Here is a 15,502-nt window from a genome sequence, read left to right on the forward strand (position 1 = left end):
CTTTTTTATATTAGAAATTATTTCTTGCTGTGAAGTGAGGTTATGAAATCAGTCCATTCATTTGCATTTACCAAAATGCATCATTCATGTAGCCTTTGACTGTCTTCTGCTCTTGGTCAGGCTGTTGTCTCTTTGACTCATTTCACATTTCTCGATATTATCAGTTTAAATTTAGGTGTTAGATTTAATGGTTTGGTCGCATTCATATGAAGTTTAAACTTAGTACATTTTTTCATTATGATTTGAACTTTTAAAAGTATATTCCAAGTTAGGGTTTTGACCCAGATTCCATAATTTACTGAACATAAAAAGATGATGTGAGCTGGACATGCTGTTGTATGGACACAAATTTCTTGTTTTGTGTATTTCCTTATTAGGACAATTTCTCATGCCATCACAAATGGTCTTCTTAATTGTGCATTCATATTAAAGCACTGATTTATTTTTCCTTTGGTGTCCAGTGTTGTCTGTTGTGCCTTTCTTTGAATTGTGGTTTTTGGTTTGCCCACTTTGTATCTTCTTACTTTTTTGTTAGTAACTAATTTTTAGATGAAAAAAAAAAGGATTCAGAAAGGTGGTTTAAATTTATACTATTTATTTTTTATCATTGAATATATGGTTTAAAAAAATATACTAGTTTTTCTACAAAAGATGAGCAAAATGGGATTCTTAGGTCATGGAGTAAAGGGTGTAAAGTACTGCTTTATGTAATACAAAATTGATTGAAATGCTTATATTTAAGTGCTTTAACTTGAAACTGTATTGTTTGTTTATGTCTTTTGTGTTGTCTTTTATTGCTCAATTGGTTTTAATTTATTTGTTATATGATTGTACTAATTTAGCTTTTTTAAAATTTATTTATTGGAGTCTTTTTAACTAATAAATAACTTTTCAAATCTTCATTTTAGTATAGAACATTTAATTAAAAATTTCTGAAACTTATATAAAAAGCAATAATACAAATAAAGATGCTTATATTTCAAATTTATTTTTTCTTATAGTGAAATATATACTTTTTTTCCTTTACCTAAATATGGCTTTTTGCTTTGCCATTGAATTGCATAGTTGCTGAAATCATGTTTTACTGAGCAGCTTTTACATAAAAGAATTTAATTTTGATGCAATGTTATATGATGTAAATCTACTTTGCATAAGCTATGTCACATGATGTAAATCTAATTTGCATAAGCTTGATTCACAGGATGAGTCTCCCGTGCCACGACGTCCACAAAAGGTGGAATCTCAGATGACTGTTCGCAGGGTTACACGGAAGTCGAAGGTAGCTCAGCATGGAGTGGTCTGAATATGTTTTGCTTTGCATGGCGATAATTCAGAGTACAAAATGACAATAGCTTAGCTTGCTTTCATTGCATGTTATGTGTTTTTAATAAATCCCAGATAGCATTGTAGTGGACTTAAAAATGTGATGTTTACTGTAATTGTTTTACACTAACAGATATCTAGTTTTCAGAGAGAGAGAAAATTTTATAGCAGAAGCAGTATTATTGTATTTTTACATAGTCAAAGGAATACAGTACCATGTCTTAGACTTTTTATACATAGATTATTTAGATAAGTCATCAGTAGTGTTTGAGAATAGGTTACAACCCATGTGGCAGTTTTTGAAGTTTATGATATGTACCGGTAGAATATAGCCATTTTAAATATTTTTCATAGTCTTAAAGAAAATGTAGAAAAACTTTTAAACTAGAAGTACAGATTGCAACCAGATACTCCCAGTTACATGCATATATGTTGGTTTTACAGACGATAACCAAATTAGAAAGGTCTACTTTGTTTTTTTTAAAAGTGTAATGAATGTATTTTAGGCCATAGAAAGTTTAAGGGGTCTATCAGGGTCAATGCATGTGAAGTTATTAAATTTTATTGCTGTAGTACTTTCAATGCTTTGTCTGTTGGTATTAACTAGTCCTGTAGATGATGAATTATCCCTTGTAGGTGAGTTACCCCATGCACATGCAGACAACCTCACACAATTAGTTTTATATAAAAAAAAAAAGTAGATATCAGAGCTTACTAATACACTCAAATAAATGTAATTGATGTCATTGCTGGAAACAATATAAACATTCCATGAGATGTTGAAAAGAAAATTATTATGTTGGAAGACATAACCCATGCTAATATTTTAAAACACTATAGACAAGCCTCAAGAACCTGAAAACCTGTCATTTAAATAGAAGATAGCTCGACAAACTGTTATTATGCAAGGTTATTTTTCCTTTTTGTTGTAACTGAAGAAATTTGTAAAGAGGTTAAAATCTTAATATTTTGACAGAATTCCATACAGAATTAGGTTTTAACTTATGGTATAGGATGGTAATTGTTTTAAAGGGTACAGGAGGCTTAAATCTTTTTTCTTTTAATCCCTTATTAAAATTGTACCATCGGTAAATTTTAAGGTTAGGTTTTCAGTGGATTTTATTTCATGATGAATAGATTTATTGTTAGAAGGCAGGGGGTCTGAATACAAGATTCTTTGATCTGAAGATTTCATAGTCCTGTTAAATGAAAAAAGAAGATCTGTTTGATTTTCTTATATATATAAAAAAAAGAAAATTCATTATGGAATTTGTCATCTTTAGGACAGTCCAATATGTTGAAGTAGTCAATTTCTAATGTTGGAAAAGTATTTCAGACAGAAATGCAGAATAGAAATAAGAAAATGATCCATCAGACTATCGTTTTTTAAGAATTTAAGGGGAGTCAGAGTATTTGTATTTTTTTCTTATTTGATATACAGTAAGGATTTAGGCAATTCAAAATAATTGTTTGAAAATCTTTGCAAACTTCATGAAGCAGTTCATGAAGCAGTTTAGAATTGTGTTTGTATTAGTAATTGAATTAATAGATATGAATTGGTAGAAGGATTTCATTCTAACATAGAACAAGAGTTTATAACTGTCTTGAAAATAATGTCAACTACATGTATTTATATTGTAATGATTTTTTTTTTTTTTTTTGAAATATATTATCAAATTGAGGCATAGAAGTCTGTGTTTAAAAAAAAATGTATGAGAATTGTACAGAAACAATCCTGAATTATGATTTTGTAAATTGTTTTTAATGGTGAATTCAGTTCAAAATATCCCCTGCATGTTATAATCCTAGCTCTCAATGCACATGCTGGCTTAATGATCACCTTTTAAGGGAAAGGGGAATTATTTAATCTAATGTTGTGTATGACAAAGACCATTCATCTTCAGTGAAAGAACCTTTATCAAGCACAAATTTGGTACTTATGAATTTGGTTTGAAAAAACCCCACCAAGAAATGTTATTCAAAAACCTGCAAAAGCAAGGATATTTTTTATGGAACAAGGAAATTTGTAGATATAAAGAATAGTACTTTATCGTACTTCCCTAATAAAAGATGTAATTTTGACTTGAACTTGAAATTAATTAAAGCTACAACTATGCTTATTCCAGAGCAAAGTTGATATACCAGGCTAAATATTAACTGGAGACAGTTTATATATGGAAAAAATATTATTTTTAGAGCCTTTTTTTTTATTATTATAAATAGAAATAAGTGCTGGCCAAAAAATTCTTGAATAGATGAATGGTCTTTCCAATAAGTGGATTTTTGTTTATTTACTCTGATATTCACACATATATATATACCGGTATATATAATTTCAGTGGATGGGGTAATCAGACATTTTTTTTTTTCAAGGAAAAAGATAATTTATTCATGTACTAACTGCATATTATTACTTATTTTATAGACTGGTAGGGGTCACCCAACGAAAGAGGACAAAGATGAGTTTAACAAAGGATTAAAACAGGCTGCTGCTGGAAACATGACGCTACAAATGTTGTATTTCTATAAATATCTCCTAAAACACGGTGAAGACGATGGAAAAGATAAAGACAAAGATTTTTTCTTTTACATTGAAAGTCTGAAGTTCAAGGTAAAATTTTGCACAAAAGTTGGACCCCTTACCTTATTTAACATTTATTTTATAAACAAATGTGCTTTCATATGAACAATGTACTTGTGTGAAAACACAATTGCTTCATGAAAGCAGCCTTAAAGGTCTAGCTTTACAGATACATGTTGACACTTTCTAGGATATGAAAAGATAAGAATTACAAGAAATTAAAAAAAAAAAAATCTCGGACATAAACACTGACCAACCCAAATTAATAACCAGGCTCCATTAAAAAAATAGACTAATAAACAATGAACAACCACAAACAAAACATGGCTTGATACTGGCACAAAATGTTGAAGTGTAAAACCAGATTTATATGTGCACACACATCCCCCTGTTAACATTGATATTTTCAATTTGTATATTCCTGAAATTTCAAATTTAGTAGCAAGCTGTAGTAAAGAAAAAATTTCTGTTCTTATTTTTTCAATACACCACTATAGTAAATTGAGAAATTATTGTGGCATTAATTATTGCGATGTAAGGGAAGTCTGCATACAGCTATATGTATAAGATATCAAAATGGGAGTTCTTTTTATTGCAATACTCACCTAGTGGCATTATTCCCATTTTCAAAAACTTCGCAATAATTTCTGAATTTACAGTTATCTCTCCAATACAGGTCTAATTCAGAAGTAGATTTAAAGCTGTTTTCTTGTCTCTTTTCCAGGAATGCAGTCAACCATATGCTGATGAAGAGTTGTTAAGAAGAAAGGTCCAGTCTATATTAGATTGTTTCCTTGAATCAGCTATCACACCAACTTTGCAGGTAATAAATCAACAAATTATACTTCAGAGTATATATTGTAATATTTTGTATATTTGTCTTTTTCAGTCTTATCTTCAATAAAAGTTGTGGAAGCAAGACTTATTTGTAATGTTTCTACTTTTCTCCTTTATGGCCACCATAACTATTTGAAAAGTGACCCAATTTAAAAATATTTTCATGCCCAACCTTCTTCAGTAGGGGCATTATGTGCATCCACCTGTTCTTCTGTTCCTTTGTTTGTTTGTTGGTCTGTTAATTGGTCTGTCCGTCTTTCCTCCTTCAGGTTAAAGTTTTTGGTGAAGGTAGTTTTTAATGAAGTTGAAGTTCAATCAACTTAAAACTTAGTACACATGTTCCTTATGATATGATCTTTCTAATTTAAGAGCCAAATTTGAGGTTTGACCTGGATTTCAGGGTCCAGGGAACATAGAAATAGTGCAGGAAGGACATCCATGTACTATTGACACATTCTTATTTTGCTATGAAAATATGCAAAAGTTGTCCGTATTGTGATAAAAATATTCAACCAATTTTGAAAAATATCCAACTGACTTTGCCTGAAACATCATTCACAATAGAAAAAATGCTTGCACCTATAAAAGTATTAACTAGGTTAATAGACCAAAACCATTTTACATTTCATGAATTGGGGTTGAAAAAAATTAATTTGATCTTTTTTTTAGATTGATATATCGTCAGCTTGTTGTGAGAAAACCCTGAAGGCAGCCCAGAAATACCTGACTGGGAAGGAGGTTGTACCGAGTGTATTTGATGAAGCTATGGTACAGGTTTATCCAGACCTACTGGGTTACTGGGCAGGATTTAAAAAGACTTTTACACCTCCAGAAGATCCTAATAAACGTCCAAGTAAGTATTGTATATGTTTCAATATCAAGTTGGTCCAGAACAGTATCAGTGTCCTACAAGTAGCAGTTTTAATTTGTTTAGGTTAACAAACATTGATAATGTTTTTTGTGTTTTGATTTTCTAAGATATTGTTTACCATGTTCCATGAAAATATGTCAAAATATGTTATTCAAGCTTTAAACTATGGAGCGATTCTTTTATTTCATATTCTTCCTTAGTATGATTGCTAATGAGACAACTCTCCACCAGAGATCAAATGATATAGAAGTTTTAAAAAACAATAGGTCACTATATGGCCTTCAAAATTGACAAAACCCATGCTGCATAGTCAGCTATAAAAGGCGAGAAAATACAAGTTTAAAACAATTCAAACAAGAAAACTAACGGCCTGATTTATATATAAAACATTGAACTAAAACAAACATGGTATAGAGGAAGTACACATCCCGATCCTTTTCAACTATTATAAATTCTGTATAGCTGATGGTCTAACATTTGATGTAACCTAAATGTATTTATTTTCAGTAACGAAATATCAAAAATTATTGAAATCAAGATTAGAAAAAATAGACGGTTTCCAACTGCCATCACAGGTATTCCCACTTCCTGCTATACCAGAGGGCGCTATACAGGCATACAGTTTTTCTCTAGCAGACGGAGTCAAATGGAGGGTAAATACTTTTTCTACATAAATGATCATCACATGCACAATTTAAAAACATTTTTGTTTCATAATTTATATTCTTTGTAATTTCTGTTAATGAATTTTACATAGTAGTTTGGAACATGACACATTATTTTCACTTCCATGTTCTCTTGTTTGATAAAATATGTAATGGTATTTTGGGGCCACTTGCTTGGTCCTTTGAATAATTTTTCAACATCATTTAGATTTCACAAGACACTAGTCAGACAGATATCAGTAATAATATGTTAGAATTGTGTCTTCAAATTTACTTTTGACCCTCACACTTTTTTGAACTAATGTGTTCAGATATTTTTCGATTCACATATCAATGAAATAGTTGAAAAGGATAGACAAAGCCAAATAATCTCCCTTATGATACTGTGGGAGACAAATTGTCTCTCTTACCTCCTCTTTATTATTTACAAAGTTGAAAATAACTTTTGAAAGCTAACTGAAAAGCTTGTAAATAAAGATTCATGTTTTCAGGGTCAGCAACACTATTTTAAAATATCAAATAGGTAAAAGTCTATTGTGTTAGGTCATGATTTTTCCTATAGTATAAGCAATTACCGTTAGATGTTGGTGTCCTTGTATACTATATTGTATCATGGGGTTCCCAACAGTATATTATTTATATACTTCACGATATAATATAATATATTGTATCTTGTTTTGTATTATATTTTCAAAATAAAATACTTTATTTAGATTTCTTTTTTTTTTTTTTTTTTTTAAATTTTGAAGCCTATTATACAATATATTACATGATTAGGATAATTGTGCATCCTATAGTATTTGTGGTTTTGACCAATGTACCATATGTTGCGCCCTTATTTTATAGCCTGGATCTAGTCAATCTGATTCTGAAAATATGTCGAGAAAAAATAGCCGTTTTGGAAGTATTCAGAGTCTAGGAAGTGTTTTCTCAAAACAAAGTGGCACTGTACCAAGTATGACCTCGAGTCATACTGATGGGAACAGTGTATACAGTGAAAGCATTAAAAGTGAATAGGTAAAACAGGCTTTTTCTGTAGGCACGGAAAGAATGGAACAGGTGCGGATCCAGGAATTTAACTTAAAGAGGGCGTGCAATTTAAGTTTGATTGCCAATTATAGGAACACTAAAAAAAAAATAGTTGTTTTGGAATTATTTTTTTAACATATACTCTTTTTGTTCAATTTTTAATGTTGCACGCCCACTACATTCCCCTCTAAATCCGCCCCTGTAGTAGTTGGCTAGATGTATTTGCCAGAATATGATATCCAGGATTTAGACAGCGACATTGTGATTTCTGCTCATCTTCATTGCTTTCTTTATTTCATCTGCCTATGAACTCTCCATCTGTATTTATCCAGAATAGTTGTCAAGTCATAGGTAAAAAATGTCTGTGAACTCAGCTTTGCTGACATAAGTTACCATTTTCCTTTCCTACTCATGTATAGTCTATTCTGTATTATCTTCATAAGATTCTGTCATCACCTAGTGCTAGTATTTGTTCAGATATGATATTTATATGAAACACACTATACATAATATTACAGAAAGAATCCGTGTTTATGGGATCAATGGTAGGTCTTAGAATCTGCTTGTAACTTAGATATACATGTAGTAACTAATTACTAAAATACGGTTAAATGAATTTATCTTTGAAATTTTTTTGTATTTTAAATGATCTGGCTTAATTTCAGTTTTAGTCATTTACGAATAAGTTTATGGTTAATTTTTAACTTTTAAATTGTGTTTTTTTTTTTTGCTTCAAATTTAAATAAATTAAATGCATTTTTCAAAACTTTTACTTTATTTTTTTTACAACTTTAAAGAGATCTGTAATTGAATCATTATATCAAAACTTGAGATTTTTAACAACTGAGTAAAAAGTGTTTTTCCTCCTCCATTTTGCATGGTAATCATGCTATACTCCTATTCAGTTGTGAAGCTTAGGTGAGTGCCTTAGTGCATGCCAAAAGGTATAATCATAAATAGAGTGTGATAAAACTGTCCATTCAGCAAAATACTATAAAGCTTCAAAAATTATTTATATAGAACTTATTACTAATCTCTTCAATGAATGCATCTATCTTTTTAGCTTCATATACAAAATGGATAAAAGTCTTTCTTGCTAAATTTATTCTTTTTCAGAATATACTTTTTAGTTTAAAAGTGGTGTCTACAATCTGAAAAGATTATTCTATTACCCTTAACTGGCTATGGTTAAGTTAAATAAAACTGTTCAATATTTATATCTTTATCCATGCAAATAGATTTGGGTTTGTATGTCAATGAGACAGCAACCCAATGACACAAATAAAACCAAATGATATCTTTGCAAAAAAAAATTTAAAAGTTTTGATGGTTTGAATTAGTCCAATAACTGAGGACATGCTTTACAGGCAGGCCTCTTGTTAGGTTTAAAGAAACAGCATAGATAATTGCAGCATGAGCTTGACCAATCCAGTATTTATTCCAAATGCATGAACAAAATTTATATGACATATACTAAGTATATTTTTTCTGATTTTTTAAAATCATGACATTCACAATAAAATTCAAAAGTAAAATTTGACAATGATAGGCATAACCTGTATTCTTTTATATTTTGAAACAGGAAAATTCCTCTGAACTAAAATGTAAAATTCCTGTTGGTTAATCAGAAAGAAAGCTTATCATGGTGCATAGTTTCTTTTCTTGACAAAGTATCAGCGTCTTTGTATAATCAGACATATCCTGGAATATTGGTTTTTATTTAAAATCTGATTATTTGGTGACTGAACAGGCACTGGTATTATTGCAACCTTTTTCCTAGTTGTTGTTTTTTTTCTGTCTGTTTGAATTTGCAAAATGAACTGTTATAAATTAAATGACTGTTCCTACAAGGAGATATTTATTGCCCATTGAAAGCACTTCACATTGAAAAATAGCTATTGTATTTTTCAATGGGACAGTTCACTTTGAAGAAATTTAGATAGCCATGTTAGGACCAACTGGTTATGGGGAATGGTTTTATAACCTTCACAAAACAAAAATTATTAAAAGAAAAAAAAGTCTGAAATTAAGTAAAATTATGCTATAAACTTGATATTTAAAAAAAAAATCTGAAATAAAGTTAAAAATTAAAATATGTTTTCTATAAAACAGGATGATGGGGTAAGTCAATGGTCTGTTGTATTTATTTGTTGTGCTGATTTAAAATCTTCACATGTTTTAAAAGCTATCAAAGAAACAACAACAATATTTTGGGGGAATGATGCACAAAGACAATACATATATATTCTGGTTGTTATCTTGCATGATTTAAACTTGATAATTTAAAATTAGCATGCGTTTATTGCTTTTAAAGGAAATTTTCAAATTTTAGGTTCAATCGTTTTTTTTTACAATTCAGAAAGTCTTATAAGTTTGAAATGACATTGTGTAACCTATAGTTATACCAAGGAAAAAAGCTGCAAGTTGGAAAATTTTGAAATTTAGGGAATTAGAGTTCATGTTTTTAGAGGATAAGGACAAGTGCTAAAAGATTAAATGAAATTATTTAACATTTTTACAAATAGTCAGTTAAAATGATCTTTTTATAAATTTGTAAGAGGCTTGTTTTCCCCCCCTTTTATGACAATCAGTCTTTTCAATGTCCTGCAAGCTGTTTTGTCCTTCATTAATGTATTTATAATGTACTACTGACGTTTGTGAAGATTGACAGTGCATGCTGCATTACAACTGCATGTTTTGGTGTTTTTTGTTGACATGTTCAAAATGTTTATGATATTCTTATTTATAATGATTTATTATGCAAAGAAAAACACAAAGGGTAATATTATATATAATATATGTTTCTGTTCAGGAACCACCAGCTGTTAATTTGCTCAAAACAGGGAAAGGTAAAAGTGGCATCTTTTATTCAAGTTAAAAGTAGATTTTTAACTTTTGGATTATCAACCATTTTAACCTTTTTTAAATTGTAGTTTAAATAGTATATATTTCTTGAAAGTAGCAATCTAAAAAATAATTATTTACTGGTAATAATAAAAAAATAACCATTCTTTTGTAGCCCCTCCTATTTTCATCAATACACACAATACACATAAAATGTCCACGTAGATGGTGTGATTTTCAGACAATTTATTTTATTTATTATTTTATAATAATTGACTTCATCACATAGTTTTTGTTGGCATTAACACTAAACAGGAGGTGTTGTAGGATAATGTTTTGTCAGTATGAGTATTAGGTAGCCTTTTTGGGATACAGATCAATCGCCTTCAGTTCCTAGATTTACATCATGAAAACTCTTAGTATGTGCATAATCTCTGGCAAATCTATTCAGGTTGTTGCTTTTCTAAAATGTGTTCAGTGGAAATGAAAATGTCTTAGGTGACAGATTTCAAATAGCACAAAATTCTTAACAGATTTAATCAATTGCCAGACAATATGCATATACATGTATATTACAGACTTTTTTGTCAAAAGTATAGAAGTCTTTAGCCGTAATAGTTGTGCAAAATAAATATCTATTTATAATTATTTTATCTAGGAGAAGTTTAAAGTAAGTATATCCCATAGTTTATGGATAGACATACAGACCGTTGACTAGTGTATCAATCTTGCAATCTATATGCACCGTCATCTTTCATTTTTTTCCGTGTATGTCTCTTTTCTCTGCATGAATATTCATGACTATCAATTATTGTTAAACTGCATGAATATTCATGTTTTGTGTGGCTTTTTGATAAAAGATCAGTTCTCAGTTCTTTAATTTTGCACATACAACCAAATTTTCTTCTCTTAAGCTTTATTAAAAAAAAAAAATCTTTAAAAGTGTGTTTAATTCTGTGGTTGTATTTCAGTGGGGACTTACTTATTCCTAATTTTATCTACTTCTGACCTTAATGTCAAAATTACTAAATACAACTGAGAAAAAGGAGAGACTTTGATACAAAAATAGTAAAAATAGTAAAAAATAAAATAAAATAATAGTCTCAAACATATTTTAGAAGTCCAGTTTCTTTAACAAAAAAAGAGAAAATACTACACTAAAATATATTGACTGCATTATTATTGCTGCTCTTTGTCTTGAATGTTAGAAGAAAGTCCTCAGCAATGAACTACAATCCTTACACCAGATAACAGAACAAGACTATTTTGATATTTAAGCTATGTGACAAGCTGTAATCATGTACATTCATCCTGAGAATAATCAAATAAAAGATTTCTGGGACTTTCCTAAATGGATAAGTTTTATTTTTGACAGAAACAAAACAGTATAATGAGCAGTATAGGTGAGGGTAGGTTTCAAAGTGTGGAATATAATAGTAACTAGCATACAGGAAACCCATCTAATCCAGTTTTATAAGCAGAAATTCTAATTTGGATATGATTTTTTTACAAGGAAGTCTCATAATGCATGATGCATGTCTTTAATGAATGTCTTCTATAATCACTGGGTTTTTGTGAAGAAATTTGCATGAAACTGTTCATCATCTTCAGTCAGTATTGATTGTTATATGCACATATTAAACCGCTGAAAACTATTTAACAAAGATATGAATTTGTAACAATTCTTGAATGTTATGACCAATTCAGGAATTCAACTTTGGTCCTTATAAATTAGATTGCAGTCTCCACATCATCATAAATGGCATCTGGGCCAATTGGAGTTAGTGCCCATAAGATCTTACATCATTCCTCAATCAATTGTTCCTCAAAGTTTTTAGTATTTTGAAAGAAAAATCAGCCTACATGAAGGCTAACTCTCATTCAAAATCTAATGTTTACTGGGTAAAATTTTCAAAACATTGGAATTGGTTTGAAATATCCCATTCTTTTCTTTTTTGGGGGTATGAACAATGAAATGGCCAACAGTATTTTCAGTATATGAAACAACAGATCGTATTGATAAAATATAAGAATTTTTATAAAAATATTTCATTAATGGTATTTATCACATATAATTTACATGCCCATTCATTACATCAATCTTATATTTCCTGCTTATTCTCTTTAGAAACAATCTATAACATTTTAATTGGTAAAGCAAGTGTGGATACAGATCAATGTGGACACATATCAGTGTGGACACAGATTAGTGTGGATAGTAAACTAGTTAACTGTAAAAACAACTTTAGGAAAATATCTTTGTTAAAGATATTCAATCAAACCTAGATAATAGCATATCTGATCAGTAACATTGATTTATTTAGAGTAGATCACAAAGAGGCAGCCTACCTGACCTTAAAAAGCCTATGTCCCAGGCGAGTAGGATAAGGACTAGGAGTTTGTCACAATTGAGTATGAGAGGTTCTACTCAAGAGAATTTAAGACGGGCACCTGTTGTCAGTTTTAAACATGATTTTAAAAAAGTTGTCAATAATACAGAAAAGTTGTTTAGAGAAGGTACTAGTGTGAAAAGGCTTTGAGCAGAGGTCAAGGTTATGAAAGCACACACAGATTATATGTTTGGAAAAGGTAGCAGTTTGGTGGTTTTGTTATAAAGGTCAAGCATTTCAGGAACCCTTTTTTTTTTTTTTTTTTATCACATTGAAATTACTTTAGCACAAGACCCCACACTTTTTGAGGGTTTTCAAGTACTGTTGACTTGGAATGTTTTAGGTAGCACATGTTAAACAGTTTATTTTACTTGTTCAGTTTGTTGTTTATTTTGTTGTTCACTAAACACAGGTGACATGACATTGACAGGTGCTAGGTAATTGCAGTTTTTATGTGGGCACAGTGGGCTTCTACAAATGACTTGAGTAAGCTCCCTTTAAATCCATATAGACCATTGTAGTATCAACATCTGTGTGAATCCTTTAGGAGCCAGCTAGAATCTGGATGATTAACATAGCACTTTAGGTTTTGTAGATTGACTGACATGTGTTGCATACTATAGTAAAAAAAAATGAGTGTTGTATTTGAAGAAGAAAAGATTTTATAATAGATGTTATTTAAAAGCTTATCTAAATACAGAGCTCATTGTGCATGCCTGTGACATTAAGGTTGATTTCAAGAAAAACTAATTTTAAGTACTGTATCATGTATAGTTAGAAACATACATTTCAGTCAGTGATTGCTATTTTATAAAATGTGCAATATGAAATATGAATTTAGCAAATGCATCAATATTTTTTTATTTTTCTGTTTCAAAAGTTCAGAACCATGCATACACAGGTTTACTTGGTTAGATTCAAGCTCAATTAGGAAAATCTGTAAAAACAGCATACAAATATTTTATGATATATCTTATATTGATTGCAAGACAAGCTTATGAATATTTTTGTGCCTCATGTATTTTCAGTACCTCATTACCAAGCATTGTAACTAATGATATCATTGTACATGTATTACCATGTACTCATTTATCTTTCAGGATATTAGTTTTTGTAGACTCAATAATTGTATGCAATTGAAAATAGACACACATATTGTCTGCCCATGCACTTTTTGTTTGGACAGTTATTTTAAATAAATTATGGCATATATTAATCAAAATATTTGTTTATTAAATAATTTATATCATTTTTTTAGGAACTGTCTAATAGTGAAGCAGGAAGCATTATGGGAAGCCCAACAGGAGAACATTCTGATATAACCACTGCCGTTTCGATGCGTCGCCCAAGTATTGGTGGCACCAGAGAATCAACTCGTAGTAAAAAACAGAAGGCAAACACACGTTTACAATTACCTGGAATTCAGCCGACAACAGCAGGAGAGAGTATAGCAGCTTCTGGATTGTAGTTTATATTGTTATATTTAATTATTGGAGAACTGTGATAATTTGTGAAAATGTGCTCTTTAAACTTTGTACATGTTTTTTTTTAGTCTTCAAGTTAAGAAGTACTTAAAATTGCAGATATGAGGGACAAAAGTTTTTTTTAAAAGTTCTAGGCCCAATTTTACAAAATGTTGAAAGGCTAAATCATGATTTTTTTTCAAATTTACACTTAACTTTTATTCGCTTGTTTTATGTTTTGTCAATTTGTTAAACAAACAAGTGAATTTGTGCAAATCTGTATTTGAAAACCTTGTTTTACAAAAAAGAATGCTAAGTAGAATTGGTGTTCAATACATATATCATCATGAAACAAGGAAATATTTTTTATTCACATTTTCCATAAAGTGGATGAGATGCTACAGTAAGGTGAAAATTGTGATAGAGAAAATTGATGATTATCAGAGACCTGCAACAGTTCAATACAAATAGCATCATGAAACAGGAAACATTTTTCAATTCAAATTTTTCATATAATGATGTTATAGTAAGGTGAAAATCGTGATTAAATGCGCTGGAGAAAATTGATGGTCATTAGAAATCTTCAGTAGTTAAACAGTATTAATGTAAAAAATGATTGAATTGATATTTATTTCGTCTGAATTCTCATATTTATAGCTGCGCTGATGAAGTTGTTATTGAAATATATATCTCAGACTTTTTTTTACAACTAATGGTAACTTTTTTCCAAAGATTGTTAAGGAACAGTTCAAAGTTTACTTGGCTTTAATTCAACTTAGGTTCAAAAAGTTTATTAAAAGTTTTCTATTTCCCAGTTCTTTAATGAGATGAAGGCAGGTTATTAAATTTTTTGTATAATGGTACGATATGTTAAATTAGTTTTATGACCCGTACCATTTGTGATATGAATCGACTGTGATATTTTTTTTTATACAATTGTGTTTTGTATAACTGCTAATTATTTGTATGTTATTGCTCAAAGCTTTATGTTTGTGTAACAGAAGATTTGTTAATTCTTATTTCAAATTTTAAATATCTGTTGACTTCATATTAAAAAGTTAAAACTTGAATTTTTTGGTTTTATATGATAACTTGATTGATTGTTTGTTTGTGTTTCACCTTAAGCACTCTTGTCTATACCTAGCTGCGGTATCGTAGCTCTTTAGGTCCTTTTGTTATTTTTTGACTATTTGCCATCTATGGTCCGCAAATAGTAAAAAAATAACAAAAGGACCTAAAGAGCTACGATACCGCAGCTAGTCTATACCATGGCGACCATTTTTATGAGTGATGGAAACTGGAGTACACAGAGTCCAAATACAGTCTTTCCATCAACAAAATATTCTAAGTACCAATTGTATCCCACTTTCCATCAAAGAAAATGATTAAGTCCAACTTCCATCAAACTTATTTCATTTCCATCCTATTTACCATCAGATGGAATAAGTGCCATCATATTATCCAACAGGGGGTAAAAATGCCATTCAATTTTCCATCAG

General features: G+C 30.0%; 1 protein-coding gene across 3 annotated transcripts in view; it reads left to right on the forward strand.

Moving 5' to 3' along the window:
• Positions 1 to 15,073, forward strand: part of LOC134711377 (uncharacterized) — a 50,506-nt gene extending 35,433 nt beyond the window's left edge. For 2 of the 3 annotated variants that reach the window (XM_063571935.1, XM_063571936.1), the window contains 7 exons: positions 1,202 to 1,279; positions 3,749 to 3,934; positions 4,629 to 4,727; positions 5,411 to 5,594; positions 6,120 to 6,265; positions 7,825 to 7,851; positions 13,799 to 15,073. In XM_063571935.1, the coding sequence (XP_063428005.1) occupies positions 1,202 to 1,279; positions 3,749 to 3,934; positions 4,629 to 4,727; positions 5,411 to 5,594; positions 6,120 to 6,265; positions 7,825 to 7,851; positions 13,799 to 14,008 (930 nt within the window). In that variant the 3' untranslated portion in view covers positions 14,009 to 15,073. The remainder of the gene's footprint in view (positions 1 to 1,201; positions 1,280 to 3,748; positions 3,935 to 4,628; positions 4,728 to 5,410; positions 5,595 to 6,119; positions 6,266 to 7,824; positions 7,852 to 13,798) is intronic. The other variant, XM_063571937.1, reaches the window with a different exon arrangement.
• The last annotated feature ends 429 nt before the right edge of the window (positions 15,074 to 15,502 follow it).

Source organism: Mytilus trossulus, chromosome 3 (genome assembly GCF_036588685.1).
Source record: "Mytilus trossulus isolate FHL-02 chromosome 3, PNRI_Mtr1.1.1.hap1, whole genome shotgun sequence".
In the NCBI taxonomy this organism is placed as follows: Eukaryota; Metazoa; Mollusca; class Bivalvia; order Mytilida; family Mytilidae; genus Mytilus; species Mytilus trossulus.